We start from the raw sequence: 26082 nt of genomic DNA on the forward strand, positions 1-26082 counted from the left end.
AAAAAGGAATAATCAATATTTTCATTTAGGTTATGCGAAAAACCATTTTCTTCTTCTAGAAAAGTGACATCTTTTGAGATATAAAGTTTGTTTTTTAGTAAGTCAAAGCAACGGTAACCTTTTTGTTTTTCACCATATCCTTAGAAAATACATTCAATTGCCCTTGAAGAAAGTTTATCGTTCTTGTGAGTTAGAACAAAACACTTACATCCAAAAACTCTTAGTCTTTTATAGTCGAGAGACATATTGTAAAGTTTTTCAAAAGGAGAAAGATTTTTCTAAGAAGCTGAGGGTGTTCTATCAATTAAATATGCTGATGTCACAATAACATCGGCCCAAAAAGATTTTGGAATATTTTTGAAAATTAATAGAGTTCTTGTTGTCTCTATTATATGTCTATGCTTTCTTTCCGCAAGACCATTTTGTTGCGGAGTGTTTAGACAAGAACGTTGATGAACAATTCCATTTTCTTTCAAATATGTTTGAAAATCATTGGACATGTATTCACCTCCCGAGTCAGATCTAAGAATTGAAAGGTTTCTTAAAAATTGATTTTTAACCATTGCATGAAATTCTTTGAAATGACCCCAATTGTTTTGGGATGAAGGCGTAGTTGTTGTTGTTGTTTGCATGAAATTCTTTGAAAAAGAGAAAACCTCAGATTTGCGATTTAAGAAATAAATTCATGTAAATCGAGTAAAATCATAAACAAAAACAACATAATATGAGAAGCCTCCTTTGGATGTAACAGGAGAAGGACCCCACACATCGGAATGAACAAGTTCGAACTGCCGTGTGGAAACATAATTTCTTTGAGGAAATGGAATAGCTTTAGAATTCCCAAAAATGCAATTTTTACAAGTCATATGTTTGTCTTTACAAGTATTGTCCAAAAAAGGAAAAAGAGACAGTTTTAAAAAATTTGGATGACCGAGTCTCTTATGCCAAACTTCAATACTTTTGACATTTATAAAATTACAAAACTACTTGGATGGAAGAGACAAAAAATCCATGTAATAAAGATCGCCCCTCTTATGGCTTTGCCCAATCAGCTTCCGTGACAGGAGATCCTGCACGGTGCAATCTTTAGGTGAGAAAGAGACTTGACAACCATGATCGGTAATTTGAGAGACCGAAAAAAGATTTAAATTGACTTTTGGAACAACTCTTACTTTTGGGACAAAATTTTTTTGAGAGGATTTTAAGTCTAAGTGTTCTAATACTCTCGATTTTTAAAAGTGTCCCATCGGCCGTTGAAACATACAAAGATATAGGGTCACAAATGAGATTTGAAAGAGAATTTTTATGAGATGTCATATGAAAGGAGGCACCAAAGTCTAGTATCCACATACCTGGAGGTGATGATGAATGGGCTATAGCGGCTCCAGAAGTAGATGTTGAAGAAGTCTTGAGAAGATGTTGGAGGACTTCGGAAATTTGGCAAAGAGTTTCTTTGATATCTCCTCCATTGATATTTTCTTCTTTCTTTGGAGTGTTTTCTTCAACCATGGCCACCTTTCCTTTAAGCTTAGGACAAACCTGCTTAATATGTCCCGGTTCATTATAATAGTGACAAATCACCCCTTTTCTATATCCATTATTTTTTGAAAAATGGGGCGGTCTATAGGCTTTAACATTTGTTCTCTGCTTAGTAACGACCAAAATTTCATCATTCTTAAGACTTATGTCAAGACGAGTTTCTTCTTGGCATACTTCGGCAAGAGCATCTTCAATAGGTAAGGCTTTACTTCTATGAAGAAGAGATGCCCTAACTTGTTCAAAATCGGGCCTAAGCCCATGAACAAATTGAAAGAAATGCTCTTTTTCAATTTGTTCTCTTCTAAGCTCAATATCTTCTGGAACCACCGATTTGGGTTCAAGAAGAGCAAGCTCATCCATAGAGGGGTTAGAGCACAAAAATAATCACGGACACTCATGTCCCCTTGTCTAGTAGATCTTATTTTTTCTTGACAAAAAAATTGTCTAGCTAGATATTTTTGGGTATACATACCCTTAAGGAATAACCATGCTTTATTGGCTTTCCTAAATTTAGCAATGTTGGCACAATTTTTAATATCAACATTGTTCATAAACTATGTCAAAATCTTGACATGGTTACTTTCCCAATCTTCTACCTTGGATTGGTGCTCATTAATGGTTTCGATGCTGTCATCACCATCTAGAGGCTTCTCAACGCCTCCTTCAATTTTGGTGAGCTTTAAGGTGGGTTCAAGAGTGGTGCCCATCACAAAGCCCCACAACTTCTTAGATGATTTTCCATAGCCGATGCCCACATAAGATAGTTTGCGCCATTGAGTTTGAAGGAGAACTCAACTCTTGATTCATGCTCTATTGATGATGGGAATGATAGAATATGAAGAGCTCCAAAGATCTTTCAAGAATATAGAAAATCCAATGGCTCTGATACCATGTAATGAAAATAGCGGAAGCACCAATGATCCAACGAACTCTTTAAAACAGTCAAACAAAGAGCCGAGAACACAAGCACGTAAAGTGCGCAAATAACCCAGTAAGGGGTAAAGTGCCTTAAAGGCAAAAATATATTGAAGAAAGAAAGAAAAAGTGGGCTAAAAACCCATACAATGCAAGAGGGAGAGCCCTCTTTTTGTAGAGGAGAAAGAGGTAGAGAGAGGGACCACATAGGGGCTCCCTTCTAGTCGTTGGGAGCCCCAACGACTAGAAGGTGGGCCCCCTAGTGGTCCTTTTACAATGTTTTAAAAAATAAAAAGAAAAAATGAAAAAGGAAAAGAAAAGAAAAATAAAGGAAAAAAACCTAAAAGTAAAAAATACATGGGGAATTACAAAAATACCCCTATCGGGTATTTGACTTAAGAATATATATATATATATATATTTATATATATATATACATATTTTAACATGGTCCACATGTGTAGTTTATTAGAAAAGTAGCATTGGCCATCTTGTTTTGTGCTTGGATACATCTCTTATGATTCAAATATTTTCTGCACTGTGGGATGGTGATGTTACGAGCTTAAGGTCACATGAGTGACTCCTTTTGAAAGGCCTGATTCATAGGCCCCTTCTCTATTCATTACCTCGAGTTCAGACTCAGCTTTTTACTTGATCACCAACTTAAAATTAGTTGCTGTGAGGGATGTCAATGGGTTGGATTCGGATGGAAAAGATAAAAAGCGAATCGGATCCGACAATCAGATTCGGAATCCCATGGAAAAAGTCAAAACCGAATCCGATATTTACACTTGATTGGGTTCGGATTTTAGTCAAATTTGGGTCGGGTTTTAATGAAAAACTCAATACCGAACCTGAATCCGATTTCTAATCGTATCCGACCTGTTGATATCCCTAGTTGCTTCGAAGTAGCACCTTGAAACTAGCTTTCTAGAAAGAGGCTACTAGCCTATAAAAGTTTTGGAGATTTGCACCTGGAATCTGACTGTACTATGGAAATCATGTCAAGTGCAACTGCAAGTACATGAATGGCTGATCCTATTTGTTCCTCGTATTGATTGTTGCAGTTTCTTTTGCTGATTCTATACTGATGAAGATAATCACGTCCTGTATTTCTGAGGCACAGGAATGAAACTTTTGTATCCACTGAATCAAACTTGTGTTTGTGGGGAGTATTCAAGGGTAGTGTAGTGAGGGTTCAGTTCTGGTAATGGTTGCCATACCTTAAATTGATTTAAATTACTGTTTTTTAGGTATTCAAACACTGGGAATATGATGTCATTTTGTAGGATATGGGATTATGTTGGCAAGCATATAATTCCTGTCAATAGTAAACTCTGGTGGGACTCTTTTAGTTACTAGAATATGAGACAGTATGAACTAGACTCCTCAGTAAATTAATGTTAATTAAGTTACTTCAGATTGTTTGACACTTACCATTTTGAATATTTGCTAGTCTTCTGTATCTCCACAAATTGTTGTTTCTTTAAATGAGAAAGCTCTCTGGATATGCATGCTGTTGTACTGGGAGGTCTCTTGCTTTTTAAGAAAAAGTGTCACTTATTGTTAGCAAATTGATGTGATTGGCAATTAAATGTTTATATTCAAATTTATTGCAACTCATGTCTCCCTAAATCTCATTAGTATGTTAAAAAAATCACTACTTTTGTTCATTAATTCTCCAATCGGAGAAGTTAAATCCTGATGAACTTGCATAGAGTTGCCATATGTGGGGGGAATTTTAATTATCCTTCGAGGTGGGCTTGTTCTCTGCATGGTATACAATATCATTCGATGTTTACTTCAATGTGTTTCTTTTCCTTTACAATTTTTAGTTGTAAATTCATTTCGGAGAATATCTGACTGTAACAAGACCAGTAAACTTGTATACATGCTTGTAAAAATCAATGTTTAAGATGGGCCTAAGAATTTTGATTAACTGTTAATTCTCAAGCAATTTTAGTATATGGTTGAACATTTTATTTTCCATTATGTTTACTCAAGTTTTTTGTCCTGTTCTGTATTTGAATAATCATGTGAACTTGGAGTTACATTCTCAAAATGGGCTTCTTTAATTAAATATTGCAGGTTATAGCTAAGTTAACTGATGGAAAGGCGACACATATTCCCTATAGGGATTCAAAGCTTACTCGTCTGTTGCAGTCCTCCCTAAGTGGACATGGGCGCATCTCTGTAAGTCTCAGACTCATGATTTTCTTTTTGTCTGCTTTGGTTCTAGACCTGAAAACTTATGGTACAATGGTTGATTGTAGGGAATTTTTTATTGAGGGTTTGATCTTTTGAGATTTTTTTTTCTCCTTTGCACTCTCTTTTAGAAATGATACACAAGGTGAATTTCTTAAGATCGTTAACACTTGGGTGGTCTTTCTCTTTTAAGTAGCTGATCTGCACTGTTACACCGGCGTCTAGCAATAGTGAGGAGACACACAATACTTTGAAATTTGCATATCGGAGCAAACATGTCGAAATAAAGGCTTCTCAGAATAAGGTATTTATTTGATGCTTAAAAGTTCCTTGTGTCTTTCTGTGTGTTGTTATTTATATGTGAATCTAACCCATTTATGTACTTTAGATAATGGATGAAAAATCACTAATAAAGAAATACCAGAGGGAGATTTCGAGCTTAAAAGAAGAGCTTCAACAATTAAAGCGTGGTATGATGGAAAGGCCATGTTCGCTTGTGTCTAATCAAGAGGATCTTGTCAATTTGAAGCTACAGGTACCTGGCTTTAGGATTTAATATTTTATTCAATCTTAGTATTCCATTGTCTTTCACTTTTTGCTAGTTCACTTTTCTAGTTCCAATACATGGTCTTAATTGATGTCCTTTCATTTTGAATCAAGGGCGTTATTTTTCAAAACTGGGAAAATTTCTTCCTAAGTCATGAAATGGATAAATTTTTTATTGTTCTTTTTATTTTCAATGGATTCTGTTTGAGTCACCTAGTATTAGTCCTATGGACCTTCACTAACTGTCTTGTTACTTTGCTGCTGAAATTTGGCTTTCTCATTTTCCCTTTTGGCTGATCCTTTGATCAGAAGCTTGTGATCTTCGTGATCACAGCTATTTGGCCTAGCTCAGTCGGCTTCCATAGTCAAACTGGTTAGTATTTGGCTGCTGTCGCCGGCCGATCACTGGAGATAGTGGATTGTTCTTTTTATATTCAATGAAGGGCTAATTGAGCCACCTAGAATTGGTCTTATGGATCTTCACTAACTGCCTTGTTACTTTGCTGCTGTTTCCTGTATTTTTTGTGAATCCTCGTCACTCTTCATTTAAATGAATTTACTTGCTCCTCAAAAAGAAAAAAAATTCAGACGATGAGCAAAATCTTTTGTGTGCCCTTTAATGAGAAGCTCGTTTGATTGAGGGGCTACTATCATTCTGAACCTGTGAGAGTATGAATTTTACAAAGGATAATTCTTTTCCTAGTGGGAACATTCTTTTATTTCTCGATAATGATGAAGATGTGTGGGGGGTGCATGTGGCCATATTGCTGCATCTACTGAGTCTGTTCTTGTGCCGAATCACTATCTATGCTGCCAAACACTCAAGATATGATTAGCTGCATTCTTTGAATGCATTATCTCCTTTTTACTGTGCCTAAATGTGAGTACTACTTTGGTATTATAACTGATGTTCTGCATTGCTAGTTTACCGTATTCCTGCTTGATGTTGGCCTTTTTCTTACAGTGTCATTTGGGAATAGTCAACTCGTACTGGTGAAGTCTAGGACTTGTCCTGATATATTGGTGGAAACTGGGACTTGTTATTGTAGTAGGGTGATTGAACAGATTATTAAATTATTCACATCAAGGAAGAAACATCAGCTGCTTTTTTAGGTGGTGGTGCATGATGCATGTCTCATAGTGAATAGAAGGAGAAGCTCATCTCTATCCATGCATTTAATGTTCTTTTTAGTGGATTAACATGAGTTCTTATATGCAGGATTCTTTGGTGTTCTAGATTTATCTTTGCATGTATGAATGCACACATGCATGGGTGGATGTATGGCTGTATGTGCAATGCATGTATTTTTGTATGTATGTCCATTCATACATAATGTATATATGTATTTTATTTAATGATGAAAACCTGGCCATTTTTTGGATCCATATTGAAGGTAAGTTATCTCAGGATGCTCTTGGTATGAGGGCTCAATGATCACTATCATTGGGTGGAATGCCCTGTGCCACATCTCATTCACTTCTACTTTTGACATGAACTAAAATTCAACTCTTTTACTTGTGGCTGCAAAAGAAAAAAAGAAACATTTTCTCATCATCTTCTTGATGGAAAATCAACGGCTTGGTGATTTCCTTTGGATAACATCCATAGTTGTGATCATTGCTCTTCCCAGCATTGTTAAGAAGTTTATCCCTAATCCTAGCTATTTGATCTGCTAAGCATGTAATGTGAGCTTAAAATATTCTTTGTTGAATGTGCAGTTCTCTGCATTGACAAATAAAGCCAATTTGCCTTTCTAGACTTGTTGTACTGAAAATTTTCTGTACTATGCTGTTGCGTCGAGATCACTCTGTTTATCTGGTTCTCTACCTTGTAGTATCATTTCTGTGAAACCCTATTTTGATATCATTCTGTACTGTTAATTGTGGGTCCAGTGAGCATGATGGATATGTGGATTTCATTCTTTATTTATTTTTATCTAATGCACAATTTACTTTTTTGTTAAGCTTGAGGCTGGTCAAGTCAAATTGCGGTCAAGATTGGAAGAGGAAGAACAAGCAAAGGCAGCTCTTATGGGAAGGATCCAACGATTGACAAAGCTAATATTGGTATCAACAAAGAATGTAATGCCCAACCCTCCAGTGAAGGCCGGTCACAGAAGGAGACATTCTTTCGGAGAAGATGAGGTGATTGATATATATATATATATACTTGATTTACGTAAATCCAATCTCCAAAAGCAAAAACTAACAATTGAATCGTTTAACATGTTCTATTTTCCATTTTCAAGTATTTATAGGTAAATGAACATACCGAGATATTTCATCTAGGCATTAAATTTTTACTTAAAAGATAGTTTTCTATTAAAAGTGAACCTTATCTATGTTCTCTTCTTATACTGACATTTGATATATTACATTTTTCTGATGCAGTTAATATATTTACCAGACAGGAAAAGGGACTACTTGTTTGATGATGATGATGTTGGTAGTCTTGATTCAGAATTCTCTGCCAGAACACGATGTGATAGCATGGGTTTGGAAGAATTCAACAAAGATGATAAGAAGGGAAGAAGGCGTGGAATGCTTGGGTGGTTCAAATCGCGGGTGATTTTCACTTTTTGAATTCCTTGTATTGTGTTAATGTTTTCTATTTATTCACTCCAATTTCAATTGGGTTGATTATTTTAGTTGCATGAACAGTTTCATATGCCTTCTTGAGAAAATCCAATCCTGTAATCCTCTTGAAAGAGTTGATTTCTTTTGGAAGGCATTGAATCTGTAGTGTTTTTCTTCGATTGTTCATGAGGAATGGCGATTTTTTTATTTGATTGTGTTGTTTTGCTTGATGCTTGTGAATTTATTGTCAATCCTTTGAACATTTGGTGTGACTGCATTCTGATTGGTAAGTAAAACTATACAAAGGGATTATGGTATGTGTATTGATATCTAGTTACAGTGCACTGCAAATAATAATGGTTTTTGGTTAGATTCTGTTTTGTTTGATAGTTATTCTTCTACGTTTTGGAGATAAGGACCTTTTCTTCTTTGTGACACATTATGCTTGAGCTTGATTCTCTATCTTATTTGCATACCGCGAATATTAAGAAGCACCTTTAAATTCATGTCCAAGACTCGTCACAAATCCTAAACTTCCTGATTATTTCTCCCAAGTCCCAACCAGAACGTGTGTGGGTCCAGAGAACCAAGAATGTGAGATCATTGCAAATGAGGCAATCAACACTATCTGTTCGGAGAATCTGAAGGTCTTTGCTTTGAAGGGTGGATCTGGAGAGAGAGAGAGAGAGAGAGAGAGAGAGAGAGAGAGAGAGAGAGAGAGAGAGAGAGACTTCAATGGTGTTAGTTGGTACTTTTCTTACTCTGTCTATTGAAGGAATTGGGTTTTGAGAAAAATGGCAGATGGATAGTGAGAATTATCAATTTAGCAATGGTCTCGGTTTCAGTCAATGGATCTAATCAGTTCCTTTTGCTTGTCAAGGGAACCCTCTTTACTGTGTGAAGGTTCAAGTTTCTTATAGATTGGCGTCATCAAAGACACTATCCTTCCAGATATGACTCCACCGAGACATCTTCCCTTGACAGATGATACTGTTGGCTATTAAACAATTATGGTTGTGTTTGTACTGTATTATTTTTCTTGGGTTTTTGGTTTAGGAGTAAACAGGAGCAAGGGTGAAACTGATTGTCTTCAATTCTGATGACAGTGACAAACATGCCGTCTTAGCTACTTTTTGGATGCTCTATAGGGTTACTACCTAAGAAATATGTTGGTTTGAACCTAGTCAAGGTTGTTTGGAAAGCATGCCATTGGACAATGGTGGTAGACATAATTAGTAAAGAGCTACAATCCTAATCTACTCAGTATCTTGCTTTGGCTGGGGGGTTTGTTCTGATTAAACATGTACTTTCAAGCATCCCATGTTACCTCCCTTCCATCTTTGCCCTTCCTAAGAAGGTCGAAAAGTGGTTTAATAGGATTTTCTCATCCTTCCTTTGGAAAGGACAGAAAGATATTAAAATGCATTTAGTTGCATGAAAAATGGTTACTCTTGTTGATAATGGAGTGTGGGGGTGTAATACCCGTAAGAATTTGAGTGATTTTATACATATCGCACCAGGGATCCGTCACCCGGATCCAAAAGGAAATATATAAATGGGTATTAAAAATATATACGTAATAATATTGGGTAATTGGGGTTGGACCCAAATGGATCCAATATGTGGATCCACCATTCCCTTACGACCCAGATCCATGTGGATCCCTCATTCTTGGCCGACCCGGATCCACTTTAGAGTGGATCCGGCATCGCGGGTCGCGGGGCTCGGACCCGGACCCGGCCCTCTATTAATAAAGCACGATTCTTGCAAAACAAGAAGGGGGAGGAGGTTATGGAGGTCGTAACCAACTCCCTCCGATTTTCTCGGAAGGGAGGGGGGGGGGGACTTCGGCTCGTTAAAGAGGGAATGGAGGGGGGTCTCGCTCTCTCACCTCTCACCTCTCTTCCTCCTCTCGGCTTCACTCTCTCTGCTGCTCGCATCCCTCTCTTTTGGTTTCACGCACGTCGACGGGAGCTTCGACCAACTGCTGCCGCCATCGCCTACGACCAGAGTTGCCGACGACCTTCCTCTTGCAGCAACAACCACCTCCTCCTCCAGTCGCCGAAAAAGGTAGGGTTTCTGCACTTTTCTTGTCGATGTTGATTGCATCCGGGTGTGTGTGGGTCAGTCAAGCTAAGAACCCTGCTATCGCATAATCGAGCGTTCTGGATGGGGTTCTTGGCTGCCGGAAAACCACAGATGGTAAGATATCGGTTTTTTCGGTGGTTGCGACCCAAATTTGGGGGTTTTCATGTATAACCCTAACCTGAAGTTGGGGTGGGGGTTATGGATTCTGAAAACCCCACATCGACTGATTGGGGGTTTCAGCTGCCTAAAAGATCACGATTGGGGGAAAAGCCCAAATCAAACCCTTGGGATATAGGTAATGGGTTTCAGTGTTTTGCATATATGGATGTCTCGTATGCACGATATTACGGTGGAAAAAGTTCTCTATAGGATTTTGATGTTTCTGTCAATGTTTCTATGATTTTCTGTTGGAATTCCACGATGCAAGAAGTATTGTTACAGATTTTTGGTTCTTGGTGTAGAAATAAGAATTTGACGATATCATTGTCATCATGATCTTTGTTCATCTCTTCATCCTCCAATCCAATCCTAGATCACTTTTCAATAAAATTTCTGCTCCTGTTAATACGATCTATTTTATGACGCAATTAATTTGATTTAACACATAGGAGATGTTATCTTTTTCCATGTCATGGACAAGCCAATTAATGATTTGCATTATATAAACCAGTACTTTAATAAAGATTATTATTTAACGTATAGTTTGTTTATTTTTTATCGATGAGTACACAAGTCATGTACCATTTCTATATGAAAAACATTTTGGTGTACAATATGTGAATAATTTTATTGAACAAGAAAGTGGACTAGTGGCAACTTATCCTTTTCTTAATCTAACTTTGATTTTTTTGTATTTCATTACCGTTAAGATGTGATTTCTTGTTGCTATGCAAACTCAGACAAGCAAATTAAATATCTCATTTAAGGACTGAAAACTTGGCTCTTTAGAGACAGATGACAGCATGGTCTTTTGCGCAAAATATATGACATGGAGTGGCACAATGTTGTTATTATCGGTGTTCAGATGAATCGGCAGATGCCTATTCTCAAGTGAATTATTCTGCGCCCCTGTGTAATCGGGTAATGACTTGTTGTATATAAACAGACTGTATCAGTCTGTGTTCTGAAAGTTAATATTGAATTGAGTTCTGGTTTGAGAATGTGCAATTTGATGAATTGAAGTAGAATGAGTTTTAGTAAGGACAACTTGACAATCTTTAATTACGATTCAACATGTATATAATTTCATCAAACAGGGTTCGGAGCTGTGATTATGTTACATGGTAAAAAAAATAATATAAACACATGATTATGTATCTTTGATTAGACTGCAATTTGCTCGACAACATTTACTGTTACTGTCATCATTGATTGGGCTGCAATATATTACTTACTTATCAACAACAATTGGTTTAAAGATAGATTAAGTTTTCATTGAATTTATTTTGTATGTTGTGCATAAAATTGATACGGACATAAACCAGTTATAACACCATTGAGATTATATGGTATGATTCCAAGTGAACCATTTGGGTTTTTACCTAATACATAAGTACCGATGGGGGTACTTGAGTCCGATGATTTGTGGACAATGGAAATTAGGTATGTCAAGAAAAATTAAACTAAAGGGATAAGTGCTTAACTGCTGTTTGTTAGAAAATGTATGATTTGACTTGCTTGTATGCAACATGTTAATTGTATTTGAGGAATGAGGTTGTTATATTGGTTCCAAGCACATGATGGTGGACTTAATCTGAGGGATGACTCTAGTAAAATTGGATGAAACCAACTTTTTTTTTGTCCGACTTTATGATAGCTATAGTTGATGGCAAAGGGCTAGGAGGCTTCCTTGATGGGACTGCAGTGAAGCCTAAACTTGGGGATCCTAATTATGAAAATGTAGTCAAGGAGTGAAAGATGAACAATGCCAAAGTTAAGTTATGGATTTTTGGTTTTGTAGAACCAAGAATTGCTATGAATATCTTGAAGTTTGTAGAAGCTGAAGATTCTTTGGGTTATCTCAAGCAAGTGTATATGCAGGAGAACTGGGCAAGGCAACATCAGTTGATGCAAAATTTGAGAGCTCTAAGGCAGAGGAGAAAGTTAAGGAGTATCATTTTGAAATGCAACTCATATGGGATTCTTTGTCCTTGATTGACAGCAAAGAAAGTATGAGAAGTGCAAGGAATTGCAAGGCTTGTATGAAAACAAAAATGCAATTTAGGGAGACAGGAATAATTGAGTTTCTTATGGGATTGCATTATGAATTTGACATTGTCGGAAGTACTATTATTCATAGGACATTTCTTCCTCAGGTCACTCAGGCTCTTTCTGAAATTATTGTTGAGAAAATTAAGATGAAATCACTTCAGTCCTATTTTTTTGGTGACTCAGTTATGGTGGCAGCCAGACAATTCAACAACTATGGTGGGGCGAAGATGGGATCTCTCATGTATGACATGAGTAGTGTACGGTACCACTAAGGAAATGGGGCATATTAAGAAATCATGCCTTGTACTAAAGGGGATGAAGATGGGAGTAAGTGAGACAATTTCAGGGATTTTTGGGGGAGAAAAGAGCATTGAAAAGGGAGAAAATCAAGTTGTTGCAGCTTCTACCTCCACCTCCTTTTCTGATGCTCAAGCCTCTGTTGCTTTTAGACTTGATCAGCTAGCACAACAAATCCAACATCTTTTCTCTTTGTCTACCTCCTCTAGTGTATCTGCTTTTACTGGTACACATGGTTGTGCGTGTGTAGGTATTCCTAGCATGACACCAGGTTGATTAATAGACTTAGGAGCGTCATGTCATATGACTGCAAATGAGTATATTAATCAATAGTAAATCATGTTATAATGCCTTTCACACTGCAAATGGCTCCTTATTGACTATTTTAAAAGTTGGTTCTGTTACTTTTAAATCCAATCCATCTGAAAAACTTAATGTTCCATAAGTATTTCTTGTTTCATCTCTTGCCATGAATTTACTTTTTGTTGGTAAGATCACTCAGTATAATTGCAATATTATCTTTATTTTCTGGATCAGCTTGATCAAAGTCATGAAGATGGTGGATGTAGAGTTGGTGCTGCAGTTTTGGACTCTTCTGTATTATGGCATTGTCGGTTAGGTCATGTGTCTAGTTATAAGCTTTAATTTATGGTATCTTCTGGTCTTCTTGGAAATACTTGTAAGCATGATGTCTCTAGTGATGTTAGGTGTTGCGAGAGTTGTAGGTTGTTTAAATGTCATGATCTTTCCTTTAGCTCTAGGGAAATTGAGTCTGTAAGTTCCTTTGAGATAGTACATTCTGATGTATGGGGTTCTCCCCTATTGTGTCCAAAGGAGGGTTCATGTATTTTATTACTTTTATTGATGACTTTACCAGATATACATGGATATATTTTATGAAATATCATAGTGAATTGTTTGACATTTTCAAAAGATTTTGTGTATATTGAGACTCAATTTGCAACTAAAGTAAGAATCCTGCGTTTAGATTCAAGGGGAGTCTCTTTATTTAAGGAATTTCATATAATGGTTAAAAAACAATTTATTAGCAACTTATTTATTCTTAGATCAGATTCGGGAGAGGAGTACATGTCAAATAATTTTCAAAGTTACTTGAAACAAAATGAAATTTGTCTTCAAAGATCTTGTCCTAGAACTCCACAACAAAATGAGTTAGCAAAAAGAAAGTATAGACATATAATAGAAACCACTGGGACTCTTTTAATTTCAAGAGACATTCAAATTTTTTTTGGGCCAAAGCCGTTTTAACCTCAACTTAATAAATAAAACTCCTTCATCTTGGTTACAAAATGTTTCTCCATTTGAAAAACTTTTTAAAATGACTTCTGATTTTAAAAGACTAAGAATCTTTGGTTGTAAGTGGTATGCGCTTACTCATAAAAATGATAAACTATTTTCAAAAGCCATTGAATGCGTTTTATTGGGTTATGGTGAAAATAAAAAAGGGTATCAATGTTTTGATTCAATAAATAACAAGCTTTATGTTTCAAAAATTGTCACCTTTCTTGAAAATGAAAATGTGTTTGATAGTAGAGGACCTAAAGAAGAAATTGATTACTCATTTCTATTTGATCTATCGCCAAGACATGTTGAGTTTGAGGTGTTTGATTCTTTTGACAATGACTCTAGTATTGATCATCCGATTGTTGATGAAGTTAGTCATCGACATGAAAGTTTGAATGAAAATGTATCAAATGATGTGCATGTGTATACTAGACGGGAGGAAGGTAATATCCATGTGCCCTTGACAAGTTCTCTCAAAACATACCCTTAGAAGAATCCTAACTTAGGAGATCAAATCGAATCTCTAGTGCTCCAAGTAAATTTGTATCATGACTCATTTTCTCCAAGCTTTAGAGCATGTGTAATAACTCTCTATTCTTATTATGAACCATCTCATTATAATGATGCCAAACAATACCTTCATTGGAATGAAGCAATGGAAATAGAACTTAATGCTCTTAGAAAAGCCACATGGAAAATAGTTGATCCTCCTTTAGGCAAGAAGCCTGTAGGATGTAGATGGGTGTTTAAAGTCAAAACCAAAAGTGACAGATCATTAAACAGATATAAAGCAAGGTTAGTCACCGAGGGGTATGTCTAAGAATATGGAATAGATTATGAGAAAACCTTTGCTCTCGTCGCAAGAATGACTAGTGACAGATCATTGTATTGCCTCGATTAAAAAATAACCCATTTTCCAATTAGATATTAAAAATATATTTTTAAATGGAGAATTTTGTGAGGAAGTTTACATGGTACCCCCTAGAGGTTAATTTAAATGAAAAAAATTTAAAACTTAAAAAGGCCTTGTATGGTCTTAAACAAGCTCCTAAGGCTTGGTATAATAAATTTAGTAATATTTTGATTAATTTAGGATTTATCTTTTGTTATACTTACATTGTTCTCTTTGTCAAGAAAACATGTACTGCAATTGTGATTCTTCTTCTATATGTTGATGATATGATCATCACAGGAAATGACAAAGGTGTTGAAATTAAATTTATTTTAAAGAAAACTTTTGATATGTCTGACTTGGAGTTTTTGTGATACTTTTTAGGAATTGAGGTTGCCTACTTTCTCGGAGGATATATTCTCTCCCAAATGAAATTGGTTGTTGATATATGTGCTAGGTCAAGAGTTTCAGATGAAAAGAAGGTGGAGACCCCAGAAGTCATAAATGCAAAATTAAGACTCTAAGATGGTGTATTGCTTGAAGATCCTACTTCATATCGTCAATTGATTGAATCTCTCACTTACCTCTACATTGTCCGACCTGATATCGCTCATGTCGTTCTTGCAGCAAGTCAGTTTCAGCATGCCCCTACCACAGTGCACATGGCAACAATTATGAGGATTGTGCGATACATTAAAAACACCATTTCAAAAGAGATTTTCTTATCCTCTTCATCATCTTTAAATGTAACTGCTTATACTGATGTTGACTGGGGTGGTAACCCAAATGATAGAATCGCAACTACTGGTTTTTGTATTTTTTAGGGGATTCGTCGATCTGTTGAAATTGTAAGAAACAATAGAAGGTTTCATTATCTTTAACTGAGGCAGAATATCGTGCAATGACAACAAAAACAATGAAGCTTGTTTGACTTAGATCTCTTCTTCAAGACATGGGTGTTTCCATCTCGAAATCCTCGAAGATGTGTTGTGACAATAAAAGTGCAATCTACATAGCAAGCAATCACATATTCAATGAAAGAACCAAACACATTGAGATGCACTACCACTATGTTTGTGATGAACATTTAAAAGGAACTATTAAGTTACTGTATGTCATATCGAAGTACCAACTTGCAAATTTCTTCACCAAAGCCCTTCCCACTCATTTTATTTTTCAACTTAACAAACTTTCAATGATCTCACCGTAAGTTTGAGGGTGGGGGGGTGTTAAAGTGTATGCTATATATATAACCCTCAGGGGTATTTTTGTCTTTCTTATCATATGTACTTAGCGCAGTCCATTAGAAACTTTTTTCTCTTTTTATTTTTTACTTTTTCTATCTTTACTTTTTTGACTTTTTGACCATGTACTAAATTGTCCATATTATAGGACTGTTCCTAATCTCCCCAAAGGTCACATTTTTGTGACCGTTGGGCCTCCCAACAGCTCTATTGAGCTCCCTTTTGTTGTATAAATAAGGGACCTTGTCCCCTCTTATTTGTATGGTTCTTTAAAGCATTATCAATAAAATACATTTCTTTTATGTTCTCTTGTGCTATTGTGCCTAGACATCTTGTGAATATGTATTTTGCCCATTAGTGGCCTTGTGACTTTATGTATCTTGCCCATTAGTGACTTGTTATTGCATGTTTAGGGATATCACTTGTGATCCCTCATTTCATTACAATATATATATATATATATATATATATATATATATATATATATATATATATATATATACACGCACCTCCGTACCAGTGAGGTGCTATTTTTATTGATGAGGAATAACAATTGTAGATTGTTAGTTTGATTTATTGTATGAATTTATTCATAATGAATTGATGATAATGATAATTGCTTTTATTTCATTAGTGTTAACTTAAAACTATTATATATATATATATATATATATATATATATATATATATATATATATATATATATATATATATATACCCTCCCCGCACCACCGCATCCAAATTTTTTTAAAGTGCCACATCGCCGCATCTGCACCTGTATCCGCATCTGAACCCACACCTATGTGACAACATATACGCATATATATTTTAACAACTGTTACATCTGGTTATAAGATTTCATTGAACCTGTATCATAATGCTTCTGATCCGGATGGGGATCATTCACATTTCCAAATGCAAATGCTTATTATGAAGCAAATCGAGTAAATTTTACAAAAAATAGTTTTAGAAACTATAGCTGCTTTGTGCATTAGTTCTTGTGTTTCTAACACATGCTGGGTCCTTAGTAGCTGAAACTTTTTGCTGTTAACTAGATGAATCAAAGTGAGAAGCTTGTGTACTGGTTTTAGAGTTCCAGTTCTGGTTTTCCTGTTTCTTATCCGCTGCGATTTGAACTGCTGTGCATTTAAATCCATGCAGTATCGTCATTTCCTAGTTCTTGCTTTTGTTCTGGTCTGTCTTTTAATTTTCTTTTGACTTACAGATAACTTCATGATTGCATGTTGCTGGGTATGATTCTAGTTCTTAAATTACCAGAGTTTTTAAATACCATTATATTCTTCTTAATCTTTAAGTTTTTGTGTTTTCAAATGCATTTTACAAACCAAGATACATGGTACCCCTTCTTTTGGCTTTTACTTCCAGTGTTCTTTTTGCTAATCTTCCGTTATTTTGTATTTCTAGTCTTTTGCTCATTTGCTTGATATTGGCATACCACTGTTATTTTCTCTTTTTCTAATTATGAATGGTGCTGCCAATTCATGTCCCATTTTAAGTATGGACCTTTATGTCCAGTTAGCCAAGTTACTGAAGCTCTCTACTATTTGTTTTAAATTCTTATTTAACTAGGATTTATAAAATGCATCACCATATCCACATTGTGAAGCTTTTGCAATTTGTTTCGAATTTTGCTTCTATACTTTGCTGATAAAACAGTGGTTTATATTTCTTATTCTTTTTAATTGCAATTACTTCATTTTGCTTTCTTGTATATGTTAATCATGTGTCTGCTTTTTTAAATTCCTTGGTAAGCTCTCCTGTTGCTTTGCTGACCTGACATGCATTTTGTCTTGCAAATTTTCTAGTTTTGATATGTTGTGGCAACTAGTATTTATTTCATATTTTTCTTGTTTGTTCTGCTGACCTTTCCAAAATTCCATTGGTTTTGTTCTTTAAATTACTAATGAACTAGTGTGGACCACTAGGTTCATATTCATGTTTCAGTTGGTTCCTTGTTACTCTTCTGAACAGCGGATTTCCAGTGTGTCTAATTTTCTTTTGCTTCATTTGCTTAAATGTCTTTTATTTGCTTGTTTTTGTTACTCAAATTTAGTCACTTGACATATTAATGTTTTTTTTTCAGCGTCCTGAAAATTTTAGTGGGGTATCATCTAATACTGATTGTGAAAGTTCAGCAAGTGGTTCTCCTGCATCTTCACGATCATCTCAACAGAAGGATTTAGTTCTGGATATGAAGGATGGACAGAGAAAGTCCATGAGTCGAATGGGTGATGATGGTTCTTCAATTGTCAATTCCTTTCAAGAGAGAACACATGCAGGGGACTTGTTTTCTGCTACAATTAGAGGACGCAGTCTTCCTCCTGTAAGCTTGCAACAGTTTCACTTCTAATAATTTGAGAAATGTGTCACCTGTTAGTGTTTTTCTGGGTGCATAAATAATTGCCTTGTATGGGCTACTTCTGCATTGATTTGCATGTGAAATATCAAGTTTACTGTTTAGGTCTTGTACTGTTTGTTTATTATGTGAACTGTGCAGTTATATAAGAGGTTGATTTAATTTATTTGGGTTAGAACTTCTTGCATACTTGATTTTTTTCTCTGTAATTCTTGAAGTCCTACTCGACTTGCATTACAGCATAGTTCCCACTAGTGATTATTCATGGTACCTTAGGAGTGTTAAGAGTTTTGTTCAAAAGGTTCATGTTCCATAGTTTTAAGAGCTTTTCTTAATAATTGCAAAACAGAAAAAAAAAAGATCTAGCACCATAACTCCATGCTTGCTCACATTTACGGCCTTTTTGAGAAGAACTGAAAAAATGTTATCAGAAACTAAAAACTCAAAAATACATAATATTGGAACAAAATTGTGATAATATCTTGATATTATCTGTAACGACCCCAACTCGTATCCATGAAAAAGCGGCAATTTTTTTTTTCAAGTGCGTAAACATTCCCAGAAACCCGGGGCCCTTAAAGTTAAACACAACCACCACCATAAGAGATCTTATACTTATCTTTTATACCAAACCAAACCAAACCAAACCAAACCAAACTTTATTTATTAAAATGCATAGAGTCTGATACATAAGCAAATAAAATATAAATAAAGCAAAAAGAAGAGTCACGTTGTCGAAAAGAATCCGCTAGACAATCGTATAGTCCCCTCGTAGCTCATTTGAAAAGCAAGTCGCTCAACTAGGCATCTGAGGCTGCGAAAAACACAAAAAGTAGGGTGTCAGAATCCAAAGAATTCTGCGTACGAATCCTCTTAATGAAACAAATAAGTAAAAAGACATAAATAAGATTCATGCAATATTTTAGAAAGATATAATTATGACAAATTCATAACTCAATTAACTATTCATGCAATAGGGAACAATTATTAAGCACGAGAGAACATTTAATAAATAATAGAAATTACAAATCAAGCAATACAAATATTTAACATGCATTAGGGAACAACATCATGCATTCCCCAATATATCACAATTAAGGAAACAACTAAATATGCATGATGTAATGTATAACAGAAATATACATGATTTCAGTGCAATGCATGAATAAATTATTATTATCTTTTATCATAATTTTTTTTTCATATGCATGTCCTTATTAAATGCAAACAATTTAAGTTTCTCTTGTTAATTACCGTTTCCCGCAGATACTCCAAACGTGTAAGAATTCCAAAGGTCAAGTAGGGTTTTCAAGATAACTTAGTATACAAGTTGTATTTTATTATTGGGTTCCAAACTTAGCCCTCGATCGATATCAGGAAACAACACTATCCATCGAAACATTAGAAATCAACATCTAATGTTGAGAAACCAGAGACATCAACATCCATAAGTGTCGCTTTCTTGGTATACCAAAATAACAGTTGTGTTGACACCACCCCTAGGCAAAATGACAGATTCTCTCTAAAACCGTGGTCAGAAGAACCTCAATTTCAGGGTCAGAGGCAACAACAACGCACACAGAGTTTTAGTATCCTCACGGTTCCCCAGAACCGTAATATCCAAGATTCTCACACTATAGAAAGGACATCAAGAAAACGTAGATTACACTGTTCTTTTAATTTCTTTTATCTTGTTATTAATTCATCTTCTTTAATTTGCAATTCAACATGCAGAATTAATAACACAAGCTCGCAAATCAACATGCAAAATTTTTGGTGGGACTACCGCCTGTGGCAACATAGAATAATGCAATTAGAACAATAATATCACATTTGATATTTTGTAATGCAAAATATCTCAAAAAAAGAGCAATACATGCTCAAGGCTCATACAGCTCATGATGATCAATTTTGATCATCAATGCATTCTTATGCAAAAATCATGAATAACATGCCACTATGCATTCATTTCACATGCTTTTCAATGAACAACCATGTATGCCAATATAGAGATGTGCATACAACAACAACAACAATGCCTTCATCCCAAAACAATATAGAAATGTGCAACAATATTCATATGCATGTGCATGAGTTCACACATTCACGTTAAATGCATGCTTTCATTCAACTCACATATCCATGTCAAATGCATGCTTTCATTTATGAATCATTTCAATTTAACATGCACACACTTATGCCATTATTTACATGCAAGAACACATCAATTCACGCATGCACTTGCACATGAAGGCAACTATGCAATAATACTTTGATTAAACATGATATACTAAGTGCAAGCATGTAAGAAATTTTTTTCTTTTGCATGTATAAAGCCAAATCTATTACAATGGACAAATCTGAAAATTAACATACCAAAACTGAATTTTTATTCCAGATTCAAATAAGCACATAGGATGAGCACAAGTTGAACATTAACAAGTACAATCCGGACCACGTTTATGCATAAACTGAGCATGCAATGGGATCTGAGGCATGAACAAATCACACAGGAAGTTTGGACATAATCCATACAACCGTTTCATGCTTTAAAACTTTTTCTTTTCCATACAAGTCTTTTTCAAACTCAGCTCGAATTGGGTCACACCGAGTCCAGTTTTTTTTTTTAAGCAGTCCAAAGTTGGGCGTTCTAACAGCATACGCTACACCGAAAGTCATTGCCCGGCCGAACTATATGTCAGTTGGGGATGTATCTTCAATGGACGGTGCCCAGTTATAAACATACAAAATTTAAACATGTACAGACATACAAATCACATGTTCATTATATATATATATATATATATATATATATATATATATATATATATATATATATATATTTCTTTTTATTGAAATCCGTTCAGACTACACTAGTTTTTTTTATATTTGATTCTGCTTATGAGTGTAACGACCCCAACTCATACTCCTTAAAAAATGCGGATTTTTTTTTAAACAAGTGCGAAAACAAACTCAGAGACCGAGGCCTTTACAGTTAAACACAACCACTACCACAAGGGATCTTATACTCATCTTTCATACCAAACCAAAATCAAACCAAACTTTATTTATTTAAATGTAAAGAGTCTGCGACATAAGTAAATAAAAGTAAAGAAAGCAAAAAGGAGTCACGCTGTCTCAATAATCTGTCCTGCAGTCGTGTAGTCCTCTCGTGACTCTTCTTAAAAGCAAGTCCTTCATACTAGGCATCTGAGGCTGCAAAAAACACAAAAAATAAGGTATCAGAATCCAAAGAATTCTGCGTATGAATCCCTCTGATGAAACAAATAAGCATAAAGAACATATATAAAATTCATGCAATAATTTAGAGTGATGCAATTATGACAAATTCGTAATTCAATTAATTATTTATGCAATAGAGAACAATTGTTAAGCATGAGAGACAATTTAATAATCTACAGGGACCACAAGTTAAGCAATTTAGACATTTAGCATGCATTAAAGAACAATATCATGCATTCACCAACATATATCACAATTAAGGAAACAAGTAAATATGCATGATTTCAATGCACATGTATGGACACATTATTATCTTTAGTCAAGTTTTCTTTTCCATATGTATGTTTCTATTAAATGCACACAATTTAAGTTTCTCTTTTTAATTACTGTTGTCCGCGGATACACCAAACGGGTAAAATCCCCGAGGTCAAGTTAGGTTCCTAGGGTTGCTTAGCACACAATTTGTATTTTATTACTGAATTTCAAACTTAGACGTCGACCGATATCAGGAATCAACACCATCCATCAGAACATTAGAAATCAGCATCTAATGTCGGAGATATCAGAGATCACTCATCTACAAGTGCCGCTTTCTTCGTATACCAAAACAACACTTGTGTCTACACACTATCCTCAGGCAAAGTAGCGGACTCTCCCTAAAACCGTGGTCATGAAAAGAACCTCAATATCGGGTTCAGGGACAACAACGCGCACAGAGTTTTAGTATCCTCACGGTCCTCAAACCACTAAGCCTAAGATTACCTTTTCACAGAAGGAACATAAAGGGAACCTTAATTACACTGTTCTCTTTCTTATCTTGTTGTTAATATCAATTCCATAAATTTGCAAATCAACATGCAAACATAAGCTCGCAAATCAGCATGCGCAACTCTTCACGGCCTACCACCCGTGGCAACAATAGAATTCAGAGATGTGCATGAAACAACAATATTCAAATGCATGCATTCACTTTTCGAATGCATGTGTTCACATGATCATGCCCAATGCATATTTTCATCTATAAACCAATTCAAGTATACATGAGAATCAATGCATGTTTTTATTCATGAATCAATTCAACTAAACATGTGAACATTCATGTCATTAACTATATGCAAGCACTTGTCAATTTTATGTATGCACATGCATAGAAAACAACTGCACACTACTATTACAAACGTGCATCCCTTGACACGCATAAGAATGCAAGAAAATATCATTCTTTTGCATGCATAAAACTAGAACCATTGTCATAAGTAAAAATCTGAAAATTTGTGCATCAAGCTGAATTTCTATTCATGTTCAACTAGGCATACCCAATATGGGTGAATCAAAACTTTAGTCATATATAAATCTGAATATCGGTTAGGCACAATCCTGGTCATGTAATTGGAATCCAATGCATGAACAGTATAGGAAAAATCAGTACATTTCAGCAGGTAGAACAGCAAACATTAAACTCATAGTTCAATAACCAACTATATATATATATATATATATATATATATATATATATATATATATATATATATATTTGATCAGATGACTTAGCCGACCCAGTCGGCTGGGTCTAATACACTGTCTATACTTGGCCCACCGACTCGGTCAGCTGGGTCAGGCCCCAGCCCAGCCGAGTCAGACTATTGGGGCTGGCTGCACATGACTCAAAGTCGTCTTCTTTTTTTTTGAAATCGAAGTTTCTTGTGGATCTAAAGGAATAAGCTGAACATGCAAAAATAAATTTTATATGTGGGCTATGACCATCTATTGGTACGCTGCATGCCCGACCCAAACAGTGTAGCTCTCTTTTTATATTAATTGAAGTCTTGTTCATAAGATCATATGTAACGACCGATGTTATATATATTTATCATTGTAGTACTTTGCCTTGCAAAGACGTGCTTGAGATTCCTTTTTGCGGTATTGTTGGTTATGACTCAATTGTTAGTTCGATTATATATATATATATATATATATATATATATATATATATATATATATATATATATATATATATATATATATTTCTTCATTACTCACAGGTTTGGGATAAGGGTGAGTTTAGTCCAAAACGTGCATAAACTAAGTCTCTGCACTGTGATATTTATTTATCTTGGTTGAAGCTTGGGATAATTTTGTCCTGAAAGTAAGGGTATTTGATGCCTTGGAAGTTTAAGTTCACAACTCACCAATAGCCTAGAGAAATTGACACAACACGTCAGTACATTTATCTGTAATAGTCAAACTTTTGATGGTAATACATTTTGGAGCTCTTTGTTGCAGCCAAAAGTTTTCAATGCCTGAAATGGATGACACATCTAGGGAATCAGAATTGGCTCAAGCTGGAGGAACTAAATGGGTATATGAATTTAGATTATGTTGGCTTGGGTTTGAGTCGTTTGAGCATGTTGGTCATCTGAGTCTTGGATATGAAAGCCTAAATAATTCATGAGCCTGGTTATTTGAGTCTAAAAATGAACTGGACCCATTATTACAAGATACACAGACCTCTGGTCAATGTGGTACATCTGTGCAAATCTCTGTAGCCGTCTCCATCATCTAGAAACTAATATGTTGCCTACCAAGCTTTATAATGGTTCTTTATAGATACTCGACTTTAATAAATTCTCCGACTACAGTGTGAAAAGTGATGATGCCCCGTTTATGTTATGCCTTTTCATTTTCTTATATGATGTTTTTAAGTCATCATATAGTTTTTCAATCTCAAGGTGACTTTCGATTTGCAGTTTAGCCATCCAGGTGTCGGCCATTTGAAACAACACTTTATATATATATATATATATCCCCAAAATAAATTTTGAGAAAGAAGAAAATACATAAATCTTAGTCATGGATCTTAGAGTAAATAATTAAGTTTACTCTTCCTCATGGATTTCATAGAAAATATTACATGGAATACAAATTCATGCTCTTTTTCTCATTCGAAACAAGAGAAAGACCCGTACCATGAATCCGAGATGAAGAAAACGATGATAGATATTGAAAAACGTGGGTAAATGGTTGGAGATGGCCCAAACTCCTTTTCTTCTTCTTCCTTTTTCCTCACTTTATCTCTCCTCTTTTTTTCCTTCTCTTTTCTTTTCTCTCTCTTTTTTGTGGTCTTTTTATTGACCCCATAAGGGAGGTCGCCCTTCCTTCTCCAGCTCCTTCTAAAATGGGCTGGAGAGAGAGCCTTTCTTTATTATGAGCCTTCCTTTATTATGACTCTTTCTCTCTTTTGTTTCCCGTTTTTTTAGAACTCTCTAAGTTTGCCTTTTCAAAACCTGGTTTAAAAAGGGACTCTAAGTCTCTCTACCTTCCTAGATGTTTCTAGAGATGGTTAAGGGCTCTTGCAAGAGTTCTAAACAAACATAAAAATATAATTTCAGAATTATATTAAATTATTTATTTATTTAATATTAAATTACAAATAAATTTTTGGAAGTTTCCAAATTACCAAAATAATGTGGGAGACTTCTTTACATAATTAAACTCCAATTTAAAGGTTTTAGATAAAGTTGGAAAAATCGTTGGACATGAATTTGGATCTGGATCCAAGATCCAAATCCATCTTTGAAATCCAAATGGGTTTTGAATTGGATCAAACCCAGATTAATATGGGTCTTGGATAGGCTCCAAATTTATATTAATTTGGATAAGATCCCTCAGATCCGATCCGATCCAAATCCAGATTTGATCTGACAAACTGCTCAATTTTTGAAAAAATGCGATTTTCGGGCCAACCATAGCCCGAATTTAGAAAAGTAAAATATTGTTGCGCTCAGAATTCCGAGACGCATCCAGCGACATATTACACGAATATCAAATTCCAAATTTTGCCCGAAAATAACCCGAATTTTGCTCAAATTTTGCTTCAATTTAAAGGTAAAAAATAAAACATTTTCTCACGTTTCAATTGGCTCATTTAGACATAGTTGATGAGACCTGGGTCAAACTCAGACTCAAAAACATCAATCTAAAATCGAGGTTCAAACGATTTTTCTCCCAGACTTAGCCAAATTTTCGAAAATCTCATATTTAAAAATACTTAACATTACGATGAGTTGGCTGGGCTTTGACAGCTTATGCAACTGTCCAGCCGATGTAGTCGGCTGGGCTTTGACAGATTTTTGAATCTGCCCTTCTGATGTGAAAGGGGTTTACAAGATCCAGATAAAGTGTAATTTATTTGTTGGAAACCACATCTGCTGCCATTCCTTGAAATGGCCTTATACGGTCAGATCTTAATAGCATATTCAGTTATCGAATAATTAAAATTTAGGCCCTAAGCTGAATCAAACTGGCATTTAAAGAAAATATTCAAGTAAAGGACAACTATTGCTAGAAGACGACAAGACCATATGGCTCTCACGTTTCAACAACATCCATACGAGTTGAAAACATGTGGTTAAATATTGATAACTTGCTTTGAACATATTCCTGCATTTATCTAGGCGGCCAATCTAAATTATTCCGCAGCTTAAACTTTTCCACCAATACATTCTTATCTATCTTCAACTAATCTGTTATAGTAGTAAATGATCTCATATGGTAGGACATCTGATAAGTGATTTCACTATTACAATATCTGTAATTATTTTTTTTGTTTCAACTTTGCCCAGCCGACCAGCGTTCGGCTGGGC

The 26082-nt window shown here is 35.2% G+C and overlaps 1 protein-coding gene across 2 annotated transcripts in view; it reads left to right on the plus strand.

The window, feature by feature from the left end:
- Positions 1-26082, plus strand: part of LOC149847345 (P-loop containing nucleoside triphosphate hydrolases superfamily protein) — an 83779-nt gene that overhangs the window by 47398 nt on the left and 10299 nt on the right. For both annotated transcript variants that reach the window (XM_089996950.1, XM_089996951.1), the window contains exons 12-17: positions 4543-4647; positions 4856-4963; positions 5048-5194; positions 7171-7350; positions 7597-7770; positions 17924-18163. In XM_089996950.1, coding sequence (XP_089853076.1) covers positions 4543-4647; positions 4856-4963; positions 5048-5194; positions 7171-7350; positions 7597-7770; positions 17924-18163 — 954 coding nt within the window. The remainder of the gene's footprint in view (positions 1-4542; positions 4648-4855; positions 4964-5047; positions 5195-7170; positions 7351-7596; positions 7771-17923; positions 18164-26082) is intronic.

This window comes from Nuphar pumila, chromosome 2 (genome assembly GCF_984573655.1).
Source record: "Nuphar pumila chromosome 2, dmNupPumi1.hap1.1, whole genome shotgun sequence".
Taxonomy (NCBI): domain Eukaryota; kingdom Viridiplantae; phylum Streptophyta; class Magnoliopsida; order Nymphaeales; family Nymphaeaceae; genus Nuphar; species Nuphar pumila.